The sequence below is a fragment of the Dermochelys coriacea genome, chromosome 10 (assembly GCF_009764565.3).
Source record: "Dermochelys coriacea isolate rDerCor1 chromosome 10, rDerCor1.pri.v4, whole genome shotgun sequence".
NCBI classification, from domain to species: Eukaryota; Metazoa; Chordata; order Testudines; family Dermochelyidae; genus Dermochelys; species Dermochelys coriacea.
Genome location: NC_050077.1, coordinates 22538907 through 22566458, shown reverse-complemented (window position 1 = coordinate 22566458; position 27552 = coordinate 22538907). Strand labels below are relative to the sequence as shown.

The 27552-nt window shown below is 40.7% G+C and overlaps 1 protein-coding gene across 1 annotated transcript in view; it reads left to right on the top strand.

Annotated features, from left to right (window-relative positions):
• PARN (poly(A)-specific ribonuclease) overlaps window positions 1-27552 on the top strand; it is a 187023-nt gene that overhangs the window by 69933 nt on the left and 89538 nt on the right. The window contains 1 exon segment of the mRNA XM_038417949.2: window positions 2768-2842. Within this exon segment, the coding sequence (XP_038273877.2) occupies window positions 2768-2842 (75 nt within the window).

Here is a 27552-nt window from a genome sequence, read left to right as displayed (position 1 = left end):
GTGTGAGGTTAACAATTCATTACCAGATGCGTATTGTGCTCTCACCTCTCAACTCTTTTGCCTGACTCTGAATCCTTATACTCAAAGAACTGTTATGCCACCTGCAAAGGCTAGTAGCATAATTCTCCCCACTGTACTGAATCTCTTCCCCACAGGAGGGCTGGGATCCACATTCCTAAAACATTCTGGACTATTAGAATAATGGAGACGCTTGAACCTCTTGAAATGCAATGATGTATAAACATAACTTCAGAGAACTTGCATTTAAGTAATAAACTTAATTTACAGGATGATTGAGCTTTCTGTTATGCAAGTCCTAAACTAGAAACAGTTATTCAGTTTGTGGATGTCAGAAACCATATTGAATCAATTGTTTCTTGTGGTCTTCAGATTATTGTAATTTACATCCTGGACACCTGGCCACTCAGAGGTACAGTACTTAACTTGCAAATGAAAGAATAAAAAGCTCAGGATGATTAATCATAGCGAAAAAAAGCAGCACTTTATTATCTGAGCTTCAAAAAGCATTCTGTAACCTATCTGAATAGGTTAGAAAGCTAAAATTATTAAACTAACTTACACTTGGAATCAGTTTCTATCAGTATTGATCTGAAAAGATTGTTAATTTGTGGTTGAGATTTAATTGAGACAAACTTTGTCTGAGCATGCTACATTTTGCTGTTTCTAGTCACATGTCTGAAGACCTACTTTGGAATTGGATTTGTAGTAGTAAATTGAGCTAGGGTGGCAGAAGAACTCTTATGCCAGTATAAACTGTGTCTACAGTTGGAGGGTTTGCTGGCATATCTATGCCAGCAAAAGTTTTCTAGGGTAGAAAAGACCTTAAACAACCTTCAGGTTCAGGTCTGTTGTCTTGGACAAAGTCAGTTACACAAATGGATTTATACTCAGAGCTGTTTGTCTAGTCTGCAAGGCTTTCTTACCCTTCCTTTGGGACAGCACTATCAAGATACCAACAGAGACAATATGATAGCGATGCATTATATAAACAGAGGGGTGCACGATATTCCCCCTTCCCATGAAGCAGTTTATTTTGTGAGAACGGTGTATTCTTCATTAAATCAACCCAATAGCTCTTTATTTCACAGGGTTCAAAACATGCAGATCCTCACAGCAGGAAAGGCTCCGTCACCACCGATGGGGACTAATGGACTTAGTTTTAGATAAAGTATTCTACAACGGCGCAAAGGCAGGAGGTCCCCTAACAGAGGCATTTCTGATTCAGTGGGAAAAGAAGCTACTATGGTATCCCCATTCCACTAATTCCCAGAGTCCTGAGGAATGTGTGCTGGGACAAAGCCCAAATAATGAAAAATCCAGCCTGGGCACATCAGTTTTTTTTCTGACCCAATATACCTATCAATTCACCCACTTCTTCCACTTCAAAATCTTCTAGACATCATTCCAAAGAATCCTGATCTAGTGTTCCATCTAGATCTTGTCTCTATAACTGATGACAGGGAGATTAGCTGGTTAAATTCTATTTGGTGACAGTTTGAGTTTTTGATGCAGAGCAGAAAGGCCTTTACAAGCGTAACCTATAAAGGTGAATGTAAGTTTTTTCATTGTAGTCCATTCAGAGACACCCTCAACCCTTGGACCTTTTATTGTCTCTAGAATACCCAGGATTCTCAATCAGCTCTATTCGAGTGCATTTGGCAGCTGTTTCTGTGCATCATCCACAGACTGAGGGTTATTCAGTTTTCCCCCACACCATTCTATCCACACTTCCAACAGGATTGACTCATAGTTCTACCAGTTAGAGACTTTCCAACCTGGGATTTTAATGTGCTGCTGCTGCTGTTTTTAATGGTGATGGGTCCCTTGTGCGTATATGCTGTATTCCATAAGGACAGAGTTATAATTCGACTTTTAAATTAGTTTATACATCTGCCAGTATTTTTCCCAAGCCGCCTGACTCTCCCGCAGAGACTAAGTTTTATACACATAAATAAGAGGACAAGGCTGTAATAACATTATTTAAAACAGTCATTCTGAAACTCTTGCAGGCTTGTGGTAGCTTTTGCTAATAAATCCAAGGAATGATTTGTTGCCACCTAGACACTTTCAAAGTAGGTTTTGTATTGTATTTAATTTTCTTATATATTGAGCAAAGTAATCCTCCCTTTTCAAGCTAGTACAGGTACTCCTATGGCTCATTTTAGGGGAATCTCTAAGAGAAGTAATCTCTCTGAGAAGTAGAGCAGTTACTTGGAGTTTTGCTTATATATTTACCAGTCATTACTCCATTGTAGCATCTTCTAGATCAGATTAGGCAGGTCTGTCTTAGTCGTTTTTTAGGTAGGAGTCTTATCACCCAGCTGCTTGAGTTAACTGCTCGTCAGTCACTGACAGTGGTATGCAGGTGGACAGATGCTTGCAAAGGTTACCTAATTTACAGTAAGTGGAGTGGCTTAGAGATGCCTTTGTCCATATGGTTACTGTAACCCACCCTCCTTCCCACTTGTAACTGAGTCTTCTACCTGCCTACATTACTGAAGGAAATGAGTGGAGGTTGAGGGTGCTCAGTTCTTCATGCCCACTTGTGGTTAAGATTCTGGGCTCATGTATGTTAGAGGTACGCACTACAGTAAGATCCAAGTGGACATAATCATCTCAAACTCTAGTTACTATAAAGCATGTGACTTTATCCATCCCATAACACATCAGTGCACGGAGTGAACCTGTTAGACTGCGTGAAATGTCATAACTGTTATGATGATTCTTGTTTGTTCTGCATTTTTAGGTAATATTCAGGTATCTTGGATTGATGATACATCAGCATTTGTGTCACTTAGCCAGCCAGAACAAGTACAAATAGGTAAGTGTTTGTGGAATCACCTCATTGTAAGGTTTGCCTGTTCGCACTATAGACAGACATTGAAAGGGTTGCTACTGTCTCTTCTAAAATTCCTCAGTCCATAATTTCCTTCTAGCTGGCAAATAGTAGGAATTTTATTTGCCATTATGTTTCTCTTAATAAGCCACTGTCACTTCATATCAACCATTTCTCTTTGTGTATGAGTATCATTGACATAACGGCAATACAAACAGGTATGGGAATTTTGTTGAACTATTAGAGCCAGTTGAAGTAGACAGGGATTCAGAACCCATTTGTTCTCCTGCACAGTTTGCTTCCTGAGCATCATAAAAGAAGCTAGCAGAATGGGTAGGCGCCAAGGGGCAAAGCACTATGAAGTCAAGCAGTATTATGCGGAGGACCACCAGGCTGTTGTAGCTTCAATGCTCGTGTTGGGTTTATAGGCTTCACTGCAACTAGTTGAGTAGTTCTTGTAGTAAAACAAACTGAAACTCCATTTTTTCCCTATCCACACTGCTACCTGTATATCATGAATCATAGAACTGGAAGGGACCTTGAGAGGTCATCTAGTCCAGTCCCCTGCACTCATGGCAGGACTAATATCTAGACCATTCCTGACAGGTGTTTGTCTAATCTGTTTTTAAAAATCTCCATTGATGGAGATTCCACAGCCTCCCTAGACAATTTATTCCAGTGCTTAACCAGCGTGACAGTTAGGAATTTTTTTCTAATGTCCAACCTAAGCCTCCCTTGCTGCAATTTAACCCCATTGCTTCTTGTCCTATCCTCAGAGGTTAAGAAGAACAATTTTTCTTCCACCTCCTTGTAACAACCTTTTACATACTTGAAAACTGCTATCATGTCCCCTCTGTCTTTTCCAGACTAAACAAACCCAATTCCCTGGCTTCCAGTTTCTTTTCTTCTCTTCTCTTTTCTTTCTCTCCCCTTCCTCACTAAGCCTACCAAATAGTAGTCTCTGTAAGGCAAAATTGTAAAGGTTTTCACTAGCTGTCTGTGTTTCCAACTACCTTAAGGTGTGACCTATCTGCTTAGATTTGTTTCATGATCTGCCAAAGGCATCAGCAGTACAGCGTACTCTTCTGTCTTTATTGTAGAAGAGGAGCAAAATATTTTAGGAAAGATGAAAATTAGTTTTTACTTAATTTGGGTTCCTAATGTTTGAACATTCACATACTTAAAACATGATTCTGTCCATGTTCCATCTCTACTTGAGTGCTTGTGTAAAGTCCACTTTCTAGTGTGGGCATCTTAAGTTTGTTTAGCTCTTCCTTATTGTACTGAATACTTAGTGAGCTTTGCCAAGTTGCTCACTATTGCTGACTTTCCTTGGTGCCAGAGTTGACTGGCTTATTACCAAAACCAAGTTTTGCAAAGGCTTTTCCTCATCAGTAGCTTGTTCAAGAAAACATCAGTTATCTTAAAGCAAGAACACAAAGGCTATGTACAGCTGAATAGGTAGAAATATGCCTAAATATTTCAGATGGCAAACTTCATTCACTTTAAATCAAATTCAGGCATTAAAACCAACTTTCTCTAATAGTATAACTGTATTAAGGTAGTTGGTTGAGATACTACAAACAGAATACTTTGTGTTATGGAATTTTTAACACTGTTCTGAAATGCTATGCGACAGTTGTAGCCTAATATCATGGGTTGTTTTCCCTTTTGACAATCATTCAGGGAACTTGCCAACTCAGCTGTGGAGTAAACCCATGGGGTCTAGTGAAAGAGATGAGGGGAGGTATTAGCGTTCATAAATCTCCAAACAGTTGAGTTCTTGAATGCATTTTTCTCCGAGTAGGTATTGATTCTGACACAGAAAATAGAAAGCAGACTCCTAATTGTATTGGACAGAATACTTTATATTAATGTTTAAACACTGTAACCTTACTTAATCCTCATCCCCAATTTCATACTGATAAGTAGTCCATGACCACCTTTAAAACACTGACCTCTAGACACACACAAGGTCCAATAGGGAAATTACTGCTCACTATGGGAAGGGGAATGAGAGCACTGTTTACTTACAAAAGTTTAAAAAAAAATTAAATAAAAAAATCCAAACATATTTTCAGAAAATAAAGTGGCTGAGTAAGTGGCTTATTCTTGAGTGAATTTAAAAAATTGACTGTATATACATATGCTTGCTTTGGGAATCAAAATACGTTAATTTACATTTTACAATTCGCTGCTACCATATAGTAAACCTAAGTTAAGATGCAGCTCAATAGGGTAGCTAATTCAAACTATCAAGTTAGTGACCCTGAGGCGTAAATCAGTGGTTCTCAATCTGTGGCCTACCAGCTGCTTGTGGCCCAATCAGCACACAGCTGTGGCCCATGTGACATCCTCGGGTAGTATATATATTGTGCGGTTGCTGCCCACGTAACACATGGAAAGCTGCATATGTGATCCACAATGGTAAATAGGTTGTACTACTGGTGTAAATTGCTTTAATTAGAAAAGGAATACTTGTGGCACCTTAGAGACTAACAAATTTATTTGAGCATAAGCTTTTGTGAGCTTATGTTCAAATAAATTAGTTAGTCAGTAAGGTGCCACAAGTACGCCTTTTCTTTTTGCGGATACAGACTACACGGCTGCTACTCTGAAACCTCAGTTTAATTAGGCAGCATTCTTTTGTCTAGTGCCTAAAGTACGTCTGTTTTACTTTCATTAAAGTTCTCTGTGATTTTAAGTTAACCCATAATCAGAAGTGCAAAGCTAGGGTCTGTCTATGTAGTCCCTCAAAAATATTCTGCACTATAAGCAGGCATGGTTAGTGGTCAAATAACTGGTCCCTGTCATTAAGGGTTTACAGTGTGAGACATGATATATAGGTAGTGATGTTAGACAAGCAGTAGTTCTAAAAACTTTAGCCATCCCAAGTATAAGGCTGTAAGATTGCTACTTTTTTTACTTGCTTAGTATTCCATTTTATTTATTGGCTTATTGATTTTTTTTTCAGATGGTTAGGAACAAAACATTTCCAATGAAGACATTTGAAAACAAGTTTTCATTGAAAAATTGCTCAATAAGTCTTCCGTTTTTCATCAAAAAACTAATTTCCCAAACCTAACATTTTTTCTTGTTTTCAGTTTTTTGATGTAAACCCCAAAAATGTCATTAATTGGATATGTCCTGTGGAAATTTTTTTTTTTGACAAAAACCATTTGTCAAAAGTTTCAAATGAGAATTTTGAGCAGCTCCAGATGTTTGATTTATATCTTGCTTTGCATCACAGTTTCTGCTGCTTAAACTATATTTACTGCAGAAGATAGCATCAGTATTGGCATGCTAATCAAGTGGGCCTTGAAGAAGGCTGGATTGTATTTGGGGTCAAAGTGGTCATTTCAGGTGCAGTGAACATCTTGGGAGAAGATCACACATCATAATGGTGAGAGGAGCTGATTGAGTAATGGGCTTAGTGTTGTGTGATGGAAAAGAGACCATACATGTAGGCGAGATTATAGCTGAACAGGACATTGAAGTTGAGTTGACAGGATTGAGTCATATCTCATATAAGAAAACTCCAAGGAATGAAGGATTCTCGGAGGAGGGTAGTGCTTGCTGCTCTAGCTACACCTAATGTTAAATGATTTTATCAGCAGTGTTTTGAGTACAGTGGTGGGATCCAAGTAGGTGGGATCCAAGTAGGCCCCAGAGTAAGGTGGTGTGATAATTCATCTAGAGATTAACAAAGACTGGACATCTGTCTTTGCAATCGGGATGCAAAGGAGAAGACGGAGATTTTGAGATGTTAAAGGTTAATGGTTAAATTATAAAGTTTGTTGGATTTGATAGGTAAGTTTAGGATTTGAAATAGGCATTACATTTTTACAAGATAAGACCTAATGGGTCATTTTAATCCATTAAGGGTATGTCTGCACTGGATCTGACGGTGTACTTTCCAGCTTAGGTAGATGTACACAAGCTAGCTTCATCTGCAGCATCATCTCCAGGATACTGATAGATTCTGAGGATGGGATTTTCTTTCGTTATCCCTTGATGATCAGAAGAACAATCTGTGAAAATGCTTTTATGAACTTGTTAAATTTGTCCTGAAGTGGAATTTGACAGTTGACTTAACATGCAAATTCACATCAGCAAATCTGTGCCTGTGTCAGTCAGTGTGCAGGTGGCAAACACCAAGATGCAAAATTCATTGAGTTTTACATGAGAACCCCTCAAGCAGGACAATATGCAGAAAGGATGTAATATTTCATAACCACTGAAAATTTTACGTTGAACTAATGCTATCCAACAGTTCAGAAGAGAAGGGGGAGCACCGGGAAATCTCAAAATGAATGTAATTCTTGTATTTTAGTCTTCATAGGTTGACTGTAAATGAATCTAAAGGCCCTTTATCACTTCCTATGACTGATTTTTGGGGGCTGGCCTGCAAATCTGTAGAGTTCATCAAGGTGGGTGGTTGGAAGTGGGCAGGACTTTCAGTAAAGAGAAGTTCTTCAAGTATGTCAGTGTGAAATGTGCTGTAGGTGTACATGAGCCTCAAATGCATGAGAATGGATTTATTTGCAAAAAGAAAAGGAGTACTTGTGGCACCTTAGAGACTAACAAATTTATTTGAGCATAAGCTTTCGTGAGCTACAGCTCACTTCATCGGATGATGATGTGAGCTGTAGTTCACGAAAGCTTATGCTCAAATAAATTTGTTAGTCGCAAAAAGAAAAGGAGTACTTGTGGCACCTTAGAGAATACAGACTAACACGGCTGCTACTCTGAAACCTGCATTTTTTTGGTTAGCAATGTCCATCAAAGCCACACATGTGCCCTGTTCTGCCTTGTGTTCCTGTAGAAGGACATAGAGGGCCTTCCTCTTACCACCCATTGCAGCAGGATGGAATCTAGCTGCTCTCTGATCTGCTAGATTTTATCTTAGGCTACATTTCTCCAAATTCTTCTGAGAAATTTTAGAACAATCTTTATTTTACTGTAGTCACCTTAGCCTGTTCAAGCACTTGTTGGACTGCAGGTTGCTGATCAGATTTCCCTGTAAATACTCTCTGAACAGGGATTTAGAAATGGGAGACTTCAAATTCTCCTTCCTCGTCCCTCTTCAGGGACTCTTCTCACAAGAGCCTATTGCAAACAGAATTGGCCTTATTGCTTTGTCTAGGAGCCACAGAGGAGGTCTTCCAGGAATACAGTGAAGAGGCTTCTACTCCTGATATTTCTTCATAATGAATAAAAATGGGGGCCGGAGGGAAACTTTGTCCTTTCTTAGGTCTGAAGAGATGGCACAAAGATGCATATTCTGTCTTAGGTTCAGGTCGGTAATACTTGTGTCCATCTTTCCAAACCCACAACTTATTCATAGCTCCTCATCATCCACCTGGCCCACAGGAAACACTAAAGCTTCACAGTGGGACCCAACTGCTTTCAAAATAGGGTTCTGCCCTTGAGACCCTCCATAGCACTGAGTTTTCACCAACTAGCGACACATCTAATGAAACTGAATCCACACCTACCCGTATCGAGACTGGCAGATCAGAGGCAAGTCCTGGGAGAAGACTGAAACACCCCTAGATATCATGTCTTCTCCCTGTTTTTTTCCTGTTTTAGGACTCGTGGTGAGTTATGAGAAGTCTGTCATCTGCAGTGATGTGAGATGGTGTCTCCTTTTGGCTGAGGCAGTTTTGGTTTTCTGTTCTCCTGCTGATGTGCATTCAGTTTCCCCTACACCTTCCCACTGTCTAGACACACTGTTGCAAAACCCAGGGCCAAAATTACATACAGGCCCTCAGCCATTTTACTTAACAGGCTGGATGAGCAAGTCTGACCGATTCAGATGATTTTTTTTACGAAGTAGGAAAGCTTCCACCAGAGACTTACCCATGGAGGTGGAAATGATTTTTCCAAATAGTCAGCCTGAAACAAAATGAACACAGTGGAGACCGTGATGATAAAGATTCTGGACAACATACTGCTGCTGAAGAAAGCAGGCCTAGCCTTTGTACTCTTCAAGTCCAACTGGCAGCGTGCAATTTCTTGATACTGTCATATTCCGTTTTTTCACATCCTGTGTTATCAAAATTCCTCGGGGGCCTTCATGTCTGCCTTCTGATTAGAGACCTAAGTCTCACGTGGGATCTCAGTGTTTCCTCTTAGAGCTTTGAACCCTTATCAGGATGCTCATTATGTGACCCCACATTTAACTGTCTGAGTCATAGCCATCGTATCATCAGGAAGAGTCTGTGAAATGCAGGCATTTGTGGCTGAACTGCCATACACATCATTCCAGAGGTACAAGGAAGTGACGAAACCACATCCTAAGTCTCCAAATTCCCTTTGAACTGGTTTCTTACCTTACCAGTCATCTTATTGAAACCACACTCCTCACTGGGGGGAAGAAGCTGGATATGTCTAAGGCCCTGCTTTGTTACCTCAACAGAACCAAGCCTTTGAGATTCTCTCCCCACCTCCTCATGGCCATATCTGGCACATCAAAAGGGTAAACCATCTCTTCATAGAGAATCTCAGAATGGTTCATACATTTGTATTTTCACCTGTTATCAGTTGGCTAGGAAACCTCTTCCTTTGAACATCAAGACATACTCCACGAGGGCATACTTCAACACTTTCTGCCTCCTACTGAGTGAGCTGATCTTTGAGGTCAGTAAGGCAGCCATGTGGAGCCAAACTACTGACCTTTGTTAAGCATTATGCGTTTGATGGCAGGTGCTAGTTTGGAAGACTGGTACTCCAATCAGTTTTACTGATACAACTGAGACTTCATACCCACCATCCGGGAAGGGTACTTCTTGCCAGTGATCTACAGTGAGATCCACACTGACGTATACTTGAAAAAAGAAGGGTTACTTTACCTCACAATAACTGTGTTTCTCTGAGATGTTGTAGTCAATGGGGGTCTCATAACCCACCTCCATTCCCACTTCTCAAAGTCCTCAGCTACATGGGCTTTGAATTGTGAGGAAACTAAGAGGATTGTGGCCACCCCACCCTTTATGCCCTGTTATTGGCACACAGGGTGCATGCAGCCTGGATGCATGCTGCTGCTATAAATAAATTTGGTCCTGCGCAAGCACATGGACATCTATGTGGGATCCACACTGATTACAATATCTTAAAGAAGCACAGGTTTCAGAGTAGCAGCCGTGTTAGTCTGTATTCGCAAAAAGAAAAGGAGTACTTGTGGCACCTTAGACTAACAAATTTATTAGAGCATGAGCTTTCGTGAGCTACAGCTCACTTCATCGGATGCATTTCCGATGAAGTGAGCTGTAGCTCACGAAAGCTTATGCTCTAATAAATTTGTTAGTCTAAGGTGCCACAAGTACTCCTTTTCTTTTTTTAAAGAAGCACAGTTACTGTAGAATAAGTAATAGTTTTCAGTTTGTTCTGATTTAGAAATTATTTAATCAGGATTGAATGTGGTAGTGTTGACTTGACCTACAGTATACCAAAAGAAGGCTGAAAGGAGATATGATTGCTCTCTATAAATATATCAGAGGGATAAATATCACGGAGGGAGAAGAATTACTTAAGGTCAGTACCAATGTGGACACAAGAACAAATGGATATAAACTGGCCATCAGGAAGTTTAGACTTGAAATTAGATGAAGGTTTGTAACCATCAGAGGAGTGAAGTTCTGGATCAGCCTTCCAAGGGAAGCAGTATGGGCAAAAGACAAATCTGGCTTCAAGACTAAGCTTGATAAGTTTATGGAAGGGATGATATGATGGGATAGTCTAATTTTGGCAATTAATTGTTCTTCAACTATTAGCGGTAGATGTGCCTAATGGCCTGTGATGGGATGTTAGATGGGGCGGGATCTGAGTTACAACAGAGAATTCTTTCCTGGGTGTCTGGCTGGTGAGTCTTGCCCATGTGCTCAGAGTTTAGCTGATTGCCATATTTGGGGTCGGGAAGAAATTTTCCTCCAGGGCAGATTGGAAGAGGTCCTGGAGGTTTTTTGCCTTCCTCTGTAGCATGGGGCACAGGTCACTTGAGGGAGGATTCTCTGCTCCTTGAAGTCTTTAAACCCCAATTTGAGGACTTCAGTAGCTCAGGCATAAGTTAGGGATTTGTTACAGGAGTAGGTGGGTGAGATTCCATGGCCTGCGTTGTGCAGGAGGTCAGACTAGATTATCATAATGTTCCCTTTTGACCTTAAAGTCTGTGATTCTATGATGAGACCAACAACACCATAAATGCTGAGTGGTTCAGGGTTTGAGACCTGAAAGACTTGCCAGTAAGAAATTTGAGGGTAAACTGCATGTGAAATAATTAATACACACTTTTCTAGCACAATATGTTCTGTTTAACTGGGTTTTAGCCAAGGCAGAAAATCATCATCCTTTTAAAATAACATTACCAAACTAATATTTTTAAAGGTTTTAAGTCTCTTCCAGTTTTAATCTTGATACAGTGTGTATAATTAAAATGGGAGAAGGGTTTTATAGTGTTTGCTCAGGTGCCTGTTAATCTGGAGAAGTGTCAAGGTTGGCTAAATGTACATGGCTTTCAGAATCAATATTGAAGTGCTGCACATGTGAATAAAAGGTAGTGTTAGTCCATTTTCCTAAGCATTGTAGTAAATGAAGTTTTGGGATTCCATATTTCTTCTAGTCTCCCTGATGCATTTTTTCTAACTGCCAGCTCTGCAAACTCAACTTGGGATCTGAAAGTCAAGCTGGGTCCTCTTTCATTCACAGATCAAGAAAGATTCTGTAAGCTGAACATGACCAATTTGAATGATGTGACCTTGTTTGGAATCTGCTTATCTTTTCATAGATATATTGGCTCTACAGTGCTGATGGAAGTAAAATAAACATAGCTTTTGAAGTGAGCAGAGTCCAGATCACACATAGACCAGGTCTATTGAATAATGTGCCACTTTCACATAAATTCATTCTTGCAGTCAACTACCTGCCATGCTGCAACTGTTACCACATAGATATAATTCAGTTTTCAAAAGTAATTCAGGACTATGTAGTGGTTGGAGAGAGAACAAATTCTGACTTTCTCTTATAGCAGTTCCAGTTTAAACAGGTAGAAAATTCTCTTGGCTGGTGGTAAGGGGCCACTGAAAACAAACATCTGAAATTTTTGGATAAGTGGCTGCAACTTTATTCAACAGTGCACTAAAGTAAGATAACTTGGAGGATAATTTCTGAGGGCAGCACTACCTGATAGTAAATCTAGAACAGGTACAGGAAAGGGTCACCCCAGGTCATCTTCAACGGCTTCCTAATGTGAGATCACTTCCCGAGCCTTTCAAAATTTCCAGATCATGACGAATCCACTTTCCCAAAACCTATATGAGTAGTCCTATTCTGCAGCCTGCCAAGTCAAGTCTTAGTGCCACTGAGCTCTGTAAAAGTGTTTTGGGAATCCCTGCAGGTCCAGTTCTACCTCCTGGATAGAGAGGACAGTTGATGCCTCGTTCACAGGAAGGTTGCTTCTTTTCAGACCCTCTTTCCTCAGGCATTATACCATTACTAGCCATCCTTAAAAGGAATTCTTCATCCTAGTTGCCATGATTTTCCACTCAAAGTTTCAAATAATCAATACACATGTACTGAAGTACATAAGGTGCTTAAGGGACTGTTGGAAGCAATCTCGGAACTGTTAGCAGTTATTTTTGAGAATTCATGGAGGATGGGTGAGGTCCCGGAAGACTGGAGAAGGGCAAATATAGTACATACCTTTAAAAAGGGGAGCAAAGAGGACCCAGGGAATTATAGACCAGTCAGTCTAATTTCAATACCTGGAAAGATGCTGAAACAAATTATTAAGCGATCAGTTTGTAAACACCCATAGGATAATAGGGTTATAAGTAGTAGCCAACATGGATTTCTCAAGAATAAATCATGCCAAACCAACCTTAATTTCCTTTTTTGATAAAGTTACCGGCCTAGTGGGTAGAGGGTAGCAATAGATATCACATCTTGATTTTTAGCTTTTAACAGTAAGGCTTTTGACAGTCCGGACTGATCTTCTCATCAGCAAACTAGGGAAAGGTGATTTAGATGAAATTACTATAAGATTTGTGCACAACTGGCTGAAACACAGTACTCAGTAGATATCAATGTTTTGCTGTCAAATTGGTAAGCTGTCTAGTGGGATCACACGGGTCTGTTCTGGGTAAGGAGCTAGTCAATATTTTCATTAATGGCTTGGATAATGGGGTGGGGAGTATGAACATAAGAATGGCCATACTGCGTCAGATCAAAGGTCCATCCAGCCCAGAATCCAGTGGCCAATGCCAAGTGCCCAAGAGGGAGTGAACCTAACAGGTAATGATCAAATGATCTCTCTCTCCTGCTATCCATGTCCACTCTCTGACAAACAGAGGCTAGGGACACCATTCCTTACCTATCCTGGATAATAGCCATTAGTGGACTTAACCTCCATGAATGTATCCAGTTCTCTTTTAAACCCTGTTATAGTCCTAGCCTTCACAACCTCCTCAGGCAAGGAGTTCCACAGGTTGACTGTGCACTGTGTGAAGAAGAACTTCCTTTTATTTGTTTTAAACCTGCTGTTCATTAATTTCATTTGGTGGCCCCTAGTTCTTGTATCATAGAAGCAAGTAAATAACTTTTCCTTATTTCTCTTTCTCTACACCACTCATGATTTTATATACCTCTATCATATCCCCCCTTAGTCTCCTCTTTTCCTAGCTGAAAAGTCCTAGTCTCTTTAATATCTCCACATATGGAACCCAAACCACTAATCCAAACCACTAATCATTTTAGTTGCCCTTTTCTGAACCTTTTCTAATGCCAGTATATCTTTTTTGAAATGAGGGGACCACATCTGTACGCAGTATTCAAGATGTGGGCGTACCATGGATTTATATAAGGGCAATAAGATATTCTCCATCTTGTTCTCTATCCCTTTTTTTAATGGCAGGGTTTCAGAGTAGTAGCCGTGTTGGTCTGTATTCACAAAAAGAAAAGGTGTACTTGTGGCACCTTAGAGACTAACAAATATATTTGAGCATAAGCATTTGTGATGCATCACTTGCATCCAATGAAGTGAGCTATAGCTCATGAAAGCTTATGCTCAAATAAATTTTAGTCTCTAAGGTGCCACAAGTACTCCTTTCCTTTTTTTAGTGATTCCTAACATCCTGTTTGCTTTTTTTGACTACCGCTGCACACCGCGTGGACATCTTCAGAAAACTATGTACGATGACTCCCAAGATCTTTCTCCTGATTAGTTGTAGCTAAATTAGCCCCCATCATATTGTATGGATAGTTGGGATTATTTTTTCCAGTGTGCATTACTTTACATTTATCCACATTAAATTTCATTTGCCATTTTATTGCCCAATCACTTAGTTTTGTGAGATCTTTTTGAAGTTCTTCACAGTGTGCTTTGGTCTTAACTATCTTGAGCAGTTTAGTATCATCTGCAAACTTTGCCACCTCACTGTTTACCCCTTTCTCCAGATCATTTATGAATAAGTTGAATAGGATTGGTCCTAGGACTGACCCTTGGGGAACACCACTAGTTACCCCTCTCCATTCTGAAAATTTACCATTTATTCCTACCCTTTGTTCCCTGTCTTTTAACCAGTTCTCAGTCCATGAAAGGATCTTCCCTCTTATCCCATGACAACTTAATTTACATAAGAGCCTTTGGTGAGGGACCTTGTCAAAGGCTTTCTTGAAATCTAAGTACACTATGTCCATTGGATCCTCCTTGTCCACATCTTTGTTTGCCCCTTCAAAGAACTCTAATGGATTAATAAGACATGATTTCCTTTACAGAAACCATGTTGACTTTTGCCCAACAATTTATGTGTTCTTCTATGTGTCTGACAATTTCATTCTTTACTACTGTTTCAACTAATTTGCCCCGTACTGATGTTAGATTTACCGGTCTGTAATTGCCCGGATCACTTCTAGAGCCCTTCTTAAATATTGGCGTTACGTTAGCTATCTTCCAGTCATTGGGTACAGAAGCTGATTTAAAGGACAGGTTACAAATCACAGTTAATAGTTCAGCAGTTTCACATTTGAGTTCTTTCAGAACTCTTGGCTGAATGCCATCTGGTGACTTGTTACTGTTAAGTTTCTCAATTAATTCCAAAACCACCTCTAGTGACGCTTCAATCTGTGACAATTCTTCAGATTTGTCACCTATAAAAGACAGCTCAGGTTTGGGAATCTCCCTAACATCCTCAGCCGTGAAGACTGAAGCAAAGAATTCATTTAGTTTCTCTGCAATGACTTTATCATCTTTAAGTGCTCCTTTGGTATCTCAATTGTCCAGGGGCCCCACTGGTTGTTTAGCAGGCTTCCTGCTTCTGTCGTACTTAACCATTTTGTTATTACTTTTGAGTTTGACTAGCTGTTCTTCAAACTCCTTTTTGGCTTTTCTTATTGTATTTTTACATTTAATTTAGCAGTGTTTATGCTCCTTTCTATTTATTTCACTAGGATTTGACTTCCACTTTTTAAAGGATGCCTTTTTATCTCTCACTGGTTCTTTTACATGGTGTTTAAGCCATGGTGGCTTTTTATTTCTTTTACTGTGTTTTTAATTTGGGTATACATTTTAAGTTGAGCCTCTATTACGGTGTCTTTGAAAATTGTCCATGCAGCTTCCAGGGATTTCCTTCTAGTCACTGTACCTTTTAATTTCTATTTAACTAACCTTCTCATTTTTGCATAGTTCCCCGTTCTGAAATTAAATGCCACAGTGTTGGGCTGTTGAGGTGTTCTTCCCACCACAGGAATGTTAAATGTTGTTATATTATGGTCACTATTTCCAAGTGGCCCTGTTATAGTTAACTCTTAGACCAGATCCTGTGCTTCACTCAGGCAGTCATTTAAACTATTGAAAAATTTTGTCTCTACATTTCATTCTGAGGTCACGTGTACCCAGTCAATGTGGGGATAAATGAAATCCTCCACTATTATTGAATTCTTTATTTTCATAGCCTCTCTAATCTGCCTTGGCATTTCATTGTCATTGTCACTGTCCTGGTCAGGTGGTCAATAATAGATCCCTACTGTTATATTCTTATTAGAGCATGGAATTACTATCCATAGAGATTCTATGGAACATGTGGATTCATTTAAGATTTTTATTTCATTTGATTCTACATTTTCTTTAACATATAGTGCCACTCCTGCTCTTCCTCCCCCCCCCCACGCATGACCTGTTCTGTCCTTCCAATATATTTTGTACCCCGGAATGATTGTGTCCCATTGATTGTTCTCACTCCACCAGGTTTCTGTGATGCCTATTATATCAATATCCTCCTTTAACATGAGGCACTCTAGTTCACCCATCTTATTATTTAGACTTCTAGCATTTGTGTGCAAGCACTTAAAAAACTTGTCACTGTTTATTTGTCTGCCCTTTTCTGATGTGTCAGATGTGCCATTTATAAAATTTGTGGGTGGCACCAAGCTGTGAGGGATTGTTGGAACTTTAGAGGACAGGTTTAGAATTCAAATGACCTTGACAAATTTGAGCATTGGTCTGAAATCAACATGATGAAATTCAATAGACAAATGCAAAGTACTGCACTTAGGAAGGAAAAATCAGATGGGCAACTACAAAATAACTGGTAGGTGGTAGTACTGTTGAAAAGGACCTGTGGATCACAAATTGAATATAGTGAATCACAAATTGAATACGAGTCGTCAATGATAGGTCAAGCTTTTCTAAACCTATTATGAGGAAAGATAAAATGGGTAAGTTCAGTCTTGAGAAAAGAAGACAGTGATGGGACCTGATAAACCTTCAAATATGTTAATGGATCTTATAAACAGGACTCAGAGTAGCAGCCGTGTTAGTCTGTATTCGCAAAAAGAAAAGGAGTACTTGTGGCACCTTAGAGACTAACAAATTTTGTCTGTTGAAGGTAGGATAAGAAGTAATGGGTTTAATCTACAGCATTAGGTTTAGGTTTCGTATTGGGAAAAACTTAACTCTAAGGTTAGTTAAATGTCGGATTATGTTACGAAGGGAGGTTGTGGAATCCCCATCGCTGGAGGTTTTAAAGAACAGGTTGGACAAACACCTGTCAGGGATGGTCTAGGTATACTTAGTCCTGCCTCAGTTCAGAGCCATAGGCTGGATTACCTTTTGAGATCCCTTCCAGCACTATATTTCTGTGATTCTGTGATGGGGTGGGCAAACTTTTTGGCCTGAGGGTTACATCGGGGAGCAAAACTGTATGGAGGGCTGGGTAGGGAAGGCGGTGCCTCCCCAAAAAGCCTGTCCCCCGCTCCCTCCCACTGACTGCCCCTCTCAGAACCTCCCACCCATCCAACCCTGCCCCCCCGCTCCTTGTCCCTTGATTGCCCCCTCCTGGGACTCCCCCCCCAACAGCCCCTTGGGACTCCACCCCTATCGAACCTCCCATAAGTCCCATCCCTGCCCTATCCAACCTCCTCCTGTTCGCTGTCCCCTGACTGCCCCCCTCCCCCCCGCTCGAACCTCCGCCTCATCCAACCGCTCCCTGCCCCATATCCAACCCACCGGCCCCCTTACCATGCCGCTCAGAGCAGCATGTCTGGAGCCGCACCACCCAGCTGGAGCCAGACACACTCCCCTGCATGAGCGCGCAGCCCCGCCGCCCAGAGCACTGCCCATGCGGCGGCGTGGCTGCGGTGGTTGGGGGACAGCGGGGAAGGGGCCGGGGTCTCCCCTCCCTGACGGGGATCTCAGGGTCTGGGCAGGACAGTCCCGCGGACCGTAGTTTGTCCACCTTTGTTCTATGTAATGTCCGAAAGCCATACCAATACCCAACCCTGCCCCAAAATTTAGCCCAGTGAGGTCCACACAGATCCTCTTAAAATATTAACATGAGCCGTTCTCTGTTACTTATAAATCAAATTAGTGAAACAATCAACAGAACACACAGTAGGGAAGGGAGGAGAGATTTAACATGATTCAGGAGAATCAGGAAACGGATTACTTCCTCTTCGCAGAGCTCTTTAATGAATGAGACTACCAATTTGGTGCCTGTAATAGGAATTGTCAAATGGGGGCCCTCCCCATAAGGCCAACAGGCTGCCTTCATTGCTGTCGATCCCCATGGAGTGTCTTAAGGTTATGTAGGTAATTCAGTTGAATTACATGCATTCTTCAAACTTGGACAGCAGAGAGAGGCTCCCCAACTAATTGTACGCGTGCAAATTCTGCACAATACTTTGAAAACTAATTTGTGTATTCTCATTTGCCGTTAAAGCCTGTAAATCATAATCCAAAGAGTGTACATTATCTGTAATAATCTTACAATTACAAAGAGCAGTAATACACATGCACCTAAAGTTAATGACTTGTGTATCTATCGCATACAAAATGCACTGATGAAAACTCCTTTCTGCTAGATTTGATAGTGGCTTTATAAACTATAGGTGGTATTATAAAAATTCCAGTCTGTTAATGCAGCCATTAGATACTATTAAGTCAAGATATTCAGAATATCTGAACAAAGTACAGTTTACTTTTACACCAATTGTGTGTTAGAGAGACAAGTTGGGTGAGGTAATATCTTTTATTGGACCAACTTGTGGTGTTGACAGAGACAAGCTTTCGAGCGTACATGGCGCTCTTCAGATCATGAAGAGCTCTGTGTAAGCTCGAGAGTTTATCTCTGTCACCGACTCAGGTTGGTCCAATAAAAGATATTTCCTCACCCAACTTGTCTCTAATATCCTGGGACCAACATGGCTACAAAAACAGTGCTTGTGTTTATATGTCAACTTTAAGTATGTTGTGCAGCAAAATGCAAAAGTTTGAGATAAAATGTGGATATTGCAAATGGAATTCATAACTGACATGTACTCTGCAGACAGTTTTTGATTTTTAAATTTCAAAGTGTGTAAAATGGAGGCTGAGTTATTTAGCACCTTAGTGTGACCCGATGAGAATTAGATAGGAATCACTATAAGACAATGAAAACTTTCTAACTTGTGTAACTTTATCTTTAGTAACTTATTTTTTCTGTAAAAAGTTATAGAAATATATCACATTACTACATTTTTCTCAAGTCAATTTTCATATGCTTGGACTACTTGTATGTGAAAAGGTAACACAGAATACTATGTTGTTTTCTTTTAATTAAGCATGTGCCTTAGCCTTATAAAAAAGATAGAATGTAGTGCTAGATGAGAGCGTGTGCTTTGTCCTCTCCGTTTTGAAATAGAGCAGAACAGTGTTCACCAGAAAGTTAGAAATGTTATTAATCACTTAAAAGAAAACAGAATAAGCTCCAACTCTGTCTTCCAAATATATGAAATGCATAAATGTTAGATCTATAGAAAATTTCAGCAGCCAAAAATACGTGCATTCAATTGAGAAAATTGTGTTTCGCATAGCATAAGTGGAAGTCTTTTCAGAATACTTGGCAGGAGTTCAATCCTTGCACCACCTTCTGAAGTTCAAAGTCAAAAGTGGACATAAAATGTACTTTGACCAACAATCTCAACCCCTATACAGGGAGCAGCTAACTGGATATCTAGCAGTCTCTTTTCTAGTGCCACTCTTGCTTTCTTCCTCCCCTAACCCATAAATTCTTCTAAATGTCTATTTATTCCTATAACACTCAGCTTGGCAGCAAAAGTCAGTCATTCAAAACACATAAGATTTCCAGGTTTTAATTTTTTTTACTGTCAAAAGGCTGTGTTTAACATCCAGTAAGAACTAGGTGACCCCTTGTGTTGAGCATCTAAAGGTCATTTTGATTCTCTCATACCTGCACTGCCATGTGCCACTTCTTCAACATGTCTTCCCAACTATGCCCCCAACTTGCTGTGAGGAAGATGAAAAAGCCCCCACCTAACCTTGGCCCGTCTGTGGTGAGGGAAAAAAGTCCTTCGCAGCCTCCTGTGTAAGGAGCGATTAGCATAATGTCCTCAGTGCGTTATGACAAAGCCTGGTATTAAACTACCCACATGGCTTTTCCTGCACTGGCATGGACCTACATAGTTTCCCCTCTCTTCCAGTGACTGGGAGGAGGGATAGGGCAGTGTCCCGATGCTGACCTAGTCTGAAGCTGCTGCAGCAAGTCACTCTCTGGCTATCTAGCCTTTAAAGTGGCCACACACCTTTTCCTACAATTCAAACAATGGCCCCCATTCTTATGTGAGGTGAGGTCATTCTGCTTATGTGCTATAGCAAAAATTAATTTTTGTTCTTTATTACTGGTAGTTGAACAGTTGCGTAGAGCTCAGTTTGTGACTTTTGGGTAGATGTGAAATTTGGCATATCTTGTTTGATCTGTTTTTGCTATCGGATAAATTACATGACTGAAAAAGACTTAATTCAACGCCAGCAACTCAGACTACATAAGTGATGCCAATCTTTGTTTGTTACATAACACTTACAGTTCTGTACTTTAGTACATGCATTCCCCTCTGACTTCCTTAGAGATGATTTCCCCCTTTCTGTAGTGTGGTCATATGTAGTGTGTCACCTGGATTCTTCAGAGCTTGAGAAGAATGGCAGCATCTCTGTTCTTTAAACAATTCAGAGTCTTGTTAGTAAGCAACTCTGAGGATCCTTACAGCTAGCAGCATTCCAGTCTTTGGGTTAATAGTTGACTGGACTAAGTTACTGATGAAACAAATCTGTAGCCTGTATCCAAACATCACTCTGGAGGGCAGTATCTTGTCCCCATAAGCCAGGGGTCTCAAACTCAATTTACCTTGGGGCTAGTGCCAGTGCTCAAATCCTCCCAGTGGGCCAATAATGTCACTGAAGATGGTGTTCAGAAAAGAAAATGTTTATATTGTATTTTTTTTTATTTTGAATTTCTTAGAAATAATAAAACTGTCATACAACATTATACAATTCTTCACCTGCTGGAGAGTTTTTAGTGTTTGCCAGGCACCTGACAATGCTTCAGTTCTGTCAGTTTGTTGATGTTTGGCCTCAGTGACTGAGCAGTTGAAACCTTCAGTATTGCAGCACAGTGTGCATCCGATAGTTGTTTGGTATTTTGACTTGTTTATATTCATTGTGGGGAAAAAAGTGATGCTGCCTCTGCCTGGCAACTAATGATGCTGCCTCCCTGGCTGACTCTGCCCAACGACTAGCGATGGTATATCTCTCCCTCTCCCCAGGCAGTGGGAGCTGTCTGAGGCAGTGCCTACAGCAGACACTGTGAGCATCGTGGCTGCGTGCATCTCTCCTCTGCAGCCTGCAGTGGGGAGGTTCTCGGGCCACAGATGGGCCAGGACTTTGAGACCCCTGCCATAAATTGAGTTAAGCTAGTTAAGAATATCATAATGTTATAGAAATGTAGGGCTGGAAGGCACCTTGAGAGGTCCTCCAGTACAGCTGCTGGATAGAGGCAGGATCAAGTAAATCTAGATCATTCATGAGGTGTTTGTCCAACTTTGTTTTTAAAAACCTCCCCAAACTCCCTTGAAAGCTTTTTCCACAGTTTAACTACCTTTTCTTCATAGGTCAGATTTTCTAAACATTTCATCTTTTTAGCTGTTCTCATCTGGAATCTCTCCAATTTGTGCACATCTTTTCTAAAATAGAATAAATAGGTAAATAGAATTGGATGCTGTATTCCAGGTCGACACTCATGAGGCCTGAGCAAGTAGTTTAAGACAATTATCTCCCATGTTTTACATACAACACTCCTGTTAATACACCTCTGAATTTTAGCCTTTTTTGCAACTCTATCACGTTGTTGACTCGCATTCAATTTCTGATCTGCTCTAACCCCAGTTCTTTTTCAGATCCTACCAAGCCAGTTATTCTCCATTTCGTAGTTGCACATTTGATTTTTCCTTCCCAATCATAGTACAAATTTCATGTTGTTGATTTCAGATCAGTTCTGCAATTTATCAACATCATTTTACATTCTAATTCTGTTCTCCAAAGTGCTTGCTACACCTACCAGCTTCGTATTATCACAGATTTTATAAGTGTGCTCTGCACTCCATTATCCAAGCCATTTAAGAAAATATTGAATAGTTCCAGACCCAGGACTCACCCCTGCAGGATCCCACTAGATACACCCTCCCAATTTGACAGAGAACAGTTGATAAGTATTCTCTAATTACAAAAAGAAAAGGAGGACTTGTGGCACCTTAGAGACTAACAAATTATTTGAGCACAAGCTTTCGTGAGCTACAACTCACTTCATCAGATGCATTCAGTGGAAAATACAGTGGGGAGATTTATATACACAGAGAACATGAAACAATGGGTGTTACCATACACACTGTAATGAGAGTGATCAGGTAAGGTGAGCTATTAACAATGGGGGGGGAATGGGGAGGTGGAGACCTTTTGTAGTGGGGCGTTTACAGTCTTTCAGCTCACTAAGATCTTCCCTCTTATCTTTAACTGAAACAAAATCCCAGTTAAAAGCAGCTAGTTAACAGCTAAATGTAATTTCCATTGACTTTGTAGCCTCAAGGGATAAAAATGCTCCCCTTCCAGCTCTTCCTCTGTCTATAGAGCACTGCAGTGGATCAAACGTTATCCTAATGGAGGGCTTCCCTAATAAGTAAGCTGAAATAGCATTCACCTGTGTCCAGAGTGTTACAGGAATTCACAGCAAATACCACTCTTCGTCCTGTGTCTGTCAGCTGCTGAGTCCACAGGGCTGTCTTTATCGCCTATGTTCATTACCTTGCCCCTGAGCACTGATTGGCTCAAGTCTCAGAGAATGTGTGAGGGACGTGCAAGACTGCTTGCCCTAAATTAAAATTTCTTACATAGTTTCAGAAACGGCTACTGTGCATATTTGAGTTGCCCCACACTACTTCGGGATATTTCTGGGCCCTGACTTGCCAGGCCCTGCATATTTGCAGAGATTAAGTATTCAGACAAAAATCTTTGTTTCTCCCCACTGCTTCTCTCCCTCTCTTTGTGCCAGAAAATCAAATGCTGCAGTATAAAGCCTGTGAGTTCCATTTGCATGCCATTTTTAGTTATGCTCACTGGAACCAAGTGAAAGGATACCATGTGGAGAAGGTGAAGAGAGAGCAAGCAGTGCCAGCAGAATGTTCAGAAGGATCCTATCTTTTTCTATTTTCATTTCAAATAAGGCTCATTTTAATTTCTTTGTTCATGAATTACTTGCTAATAAAGGTTTCAGAGTAGCAGGTGTTAGTCTGTATCTACAAAGGCTTATGCTCAAATAAATTTGTTAGTCTCTAAGGTTCCGGTAGTATTCCTGTTCTTTTCGCTAATAAAGGTCTCTTGCTGTGTTGGTGATTTAGTGAACTTCATTTTTTAAATAGTTAACAATACAAAAATAAACATATAGTCCTATTCCTTAACCTGAGTTAAAAATGCTTCTCTTGCACCGAGAAGATTTAGAAGAATAACCTTGGAAAGTCACCAAGCAGAATACATTGTGCAATTCAATACCTCACTGCCACTGGTTGAGGTTGACACTTAATTCGGAAGAGCTGTCTGATTGGTTCAGATCTTGCATTAGAGTGCATATGCAGCAGGAACTCTGGATTTGTAGAGGATTGGGCATAAATTCCTCTTGATTATTGGGAGTTGAGTTAAATGATAATGCATGGCAAAGGTATTTCTGCATTTGTAAGGTGGCCTGATTTGGATTATGTCTTAGATGTCTCAGTGTCAGCATTCTTTAATGTCTTTTCAGACATACATGCTTCCTATTTAGTGATGCATGTAGAAATGTTGTGAAGAGACTTACATTTGTTTACTCATTTTGTGACCCTACTATAAAGTGTCAGTTATTTCCAGATGAAGTCTTTTTAATTAAAATTATTATTATTAAATAAAATTCACAGCTTCAAATCCAGGTAAACACCTTATTGGTACCTTTGATGGATGGTAGAATATTTGAACCTTTAATTGTTATAACTATGCTAAAATAAGCTTACAGTACTAAACTTTCAAAATCTTAAAAGATTATTTTACTATAGACCAGGCTTGAAGTGTGCACTGTTAGACTGAGCACCAGTGAATCAGACACGTTTCTTGTGATTTTTTTTTCTGTTCCCTCCTTGTCATTTTATTCAGTTTTGAACTATAGATGTTAAAACAAAATTTGAAGTCCACCATTTTGAAGTCTTAGTTCTGTGTAGCTCCATCTTCTTAAAGGAGAGTATTTTGGAATCGTAATGCTCTGATTACTTGGAATTTTATTTTCAAGATTTTTCATGCTGTTATGTCGAGCTATATATCAAATCCTCTTTCAGCTTTCATAACTTTAGGTTATAGATATGCTGTTCCCTCTGTCCACAGACACTGTGCTACAAGGTGTATTCTTGTCTGCTCTTGTTTCTATGTAGCAGTTGGAGAGACTTCAGTCACCTTGAATTATTAGAGGTTAGGGTAGGAGTCAGGAACCTATAGAACTAATACAGTCTGTGCAACAGACTTGCTTGGTGATGTTGAGCAACTGTCTTGGTATCCCCACTTTATAAGTGTGAGAAAACATGTTAATTTCAGATGTAGAGAGGATCAGTGCTATTGGTGGAGTTAACTTCTTAAAATTAACATCTTAAAATGTTGCCTAATCTGCTTGTTATTGCATTCATATTTCATTCTATACATTGCTTGTATTCTCTAGCCAAAGGACTCAAATCTCTTTACAAATTGGTTTTGTGACTAGTATTTTCTGTCTGAAGTTGAAGTTTTTTGCTAGCTCTGAATTGGTGACTAGAACTATATGTTTGTTGCCTTTTTAAATATACCTAGTTTTCATCCTCTTGGTGAACCTTGATTTGGTTCATAATGGACACCGGTGGCTATGTAATGCAATAGCATCTTCAATTTTATCGTAATGTGCATAAGTCTGTGAATATTCACTGCTATGGTATATCCAGGAGAGGGAGCACAAGATCATTGTAGCTTCAGTGTGTGTGCATTGCAAAAATAGAAGATACTCCTGTTCTTAATTGGTCTGCTACCTTAATAAACATATAGAGGATACTTGCCACCATTTCTCCTTTGAAGGCGAGTCAGACTCTGAGTTCTCTTTGTATCAATAAATGACATTCAAATGTAAGTGAATATAAACATTTTTCAGAGTAGCAGCCGTGTTAGTCTGTATTAGCAAAAAGAAAAGGAGTACTTGTGGCACCTTAGAGACTAACAAATTTATTAGAGCATAAGCTTTCGTGAGCCACAGCTCTCCCCATCGGATGCACTTGGTGGAAAAAACAGAGGGGAGATTGATATACACCATACATATACATACATATATCATACATATACACATCTCCCCCCCCCCGTCCCCTCCACCAAACGCACACGACAAAGTGAGCTGCAGCCCACGAAAGCCCACGCTCCAACAAACTCTAGTCTCCAAGGTGCCACAAGTACTCCCCCTCCCCCTGCAAATACAGACTAACATGGCTGCTACTCTGAAAACTGTAAGGAGACTGAAAAGGAGTACCTGTGGCACCCTAGAGACCAACAAATTCACTAGAGCACAAGCCTTCATGAGCCACAGCCCACCCCATCGGATGCATCCGGTGGAAAAAACAGAGGAGAGATTTATATACACACACAGAGAACATGAAACAATGGGTTTATCATACACACTGTAAGGAGAGTGATCACTTAAGATAAGCCATCACCAGCAGCAGGGGGGGGGAAAGGAGGAAAACCTTCCATGGTGACAAGCAGGTAGGCTAATTCCAGCAGTTAACAAGAATATCAGAGGAACAGTGGGGGGTGGGGTGGGGGGGAGAAATACCATGGGGAAATAGTTTTACTTTGTGTAATGACTCATCCATTCCCAGTCTCTATTCAAGCCTAAGTTAATTGTATCCAGTTTGCAAATTAATTCCAATTCAGCAGTCTCTCGTTGGAGTCTGTTTTTGAAGCTTTTTTGTTGAAGGATAGCCACTCTTAGGTCTGTGATCGAGTGACCAGAGAGACTGAAGTGTTCTCCAACTGGTTTTTGAATGTTATAATTCTTGACGTCTGATTTGTGTCCATTCATTCTTTTACGTAGAGACTGTCCAGTTTGGCCAATGTACATGGCAGAGGGGCATTGCTGGCACATGATGGCATATATCACATTGGTAGATGCGCAGGTGAACGAGTCTCTGATAGTGTAGCTGATGTGATTAGGCCCTATGATGGTATCCCCTGAATAGATATGTGGACAGAGTTGGCAACGGGCTTTGTTGCAAGGATAGGTTCCTGGGTTAGTGGTTCTGTTGTGTGGTTGCTGGAGAGTATTTGCTTCAGATTGGGGGCCTGTCTGTAAGCAAGGACTGGCCTGTCTCCCAAGATCTGTGAGAGTGATGGGTCATCCTTCAGGATAGGTTGTAGATCCTTGATGATGCATTGGAGAGGTTTTAGTTGGGGGCTGAAGGTGATGGCTAGTGGCGTTGTGTTATTTTCTTTGTTGGGCCTGTCCTGTAGTAGGTGACTTCTGGGTACTCTTCTGGCTCTGTCAATCTGTTTCTTCACTTCAGCAGGTGGGTATTGTAGTTGTAGGAATGCATGATAGAGATCTTGTCTCTGTCCGAGGGGTTGGAGCAAATGCGGTTATATCGTAGAGCTTGGCTGTAGACAATGGATCGAGTGGTATGATCTGGATGAAAGCTAGAGGCATGTAGGTAGGAATAGCGGTCAGTAGGTTTCCGATATAGGGTGGTGTTTATGTGACCATCGCTTATTAGCACTGTAGTGTCCAGGAACTAGATCTCTTGTGTGGACTGGTCCAGGCTGAGGTTGATGGTGGGATGGAAATTGTTGAAATCATGGTGGAATTCCTCAAGAGCTTCTTTTCCATAGGTCCAGATGATGAAGATGTCATCAATGTAGCGCAAGTAGAGTAGGTGCATTGGGGACGAGAGCTAAGGAAGCGTTGTTCTAAGTCAGCCATAAAAATGTTGGCATACTGTGGGGCCATGGGGGTACCCATCGCAGTGCCGCTGATTTGAAGGTATACATTGTTACCAAATGTGAAATAGTTATGGGTTAGGACAAAATCACAAAGTTCAGCCACCAGGTTAGCCGTGACAGTATCGGGGATACTGTTCCTGACGGCTTGTAGTCCATCTTAGTGTGGAATGTTGTGTAGAGGGCTTCTACATCCATAGTGGCTAGGATGGTGTTTTTAGGAAGATCACCAATGGACTGTAGTTTCCTCAGGAAGTCAGTGGTGTCTCGAAGATAGCTGGGAGTGCTGGTAACGAAGGGCCTGAGGAGGGAGTCTACATAGCCAGACAATCCTGCTGTCAGGGTGCCAATGCCTGAGATGATGGGGCGTCCAGGATTTCCAGGTTTATGGATCTTGGGTAGCAGATAGAATACCCCAGGTCGGGGTTCTAGGGGTGTGTCTGTGCGGATTTGTTCTTGTGCTTTTTCAGGGAGTTTCTTGAGCAAATGCTGTAGTTTCTTTTGGTAACTCTCAGTGGGATCAGAGGGTAATGGCTTGTAGAAAGTGGTGTTGGAGAGCTGCCTAGTAGCCTCTTGTTCATACTCCGACCTATTCATGATGACGACAGCACCTCCTTTGTCAGCCTTTTTGATTATGATGTCAGAGTTGTTTCTGAGGCTGTGGATGGCACTGTGTTCTGCATGGCTGAGGTTATGGGGTAAGCGATGCTGCTTTTCCACAATTTCAGCTCGTGCACGTCGGCGGAAGCACTCTATGTAGAAATCCAGGCTGCTGTTTCAACCTTCAGGAGGAGTCCACCCAGAATCCTTCTTTTTGTAGTGTTGGCAGGAAGGTCTAGTGTTGGGTTAATATGTT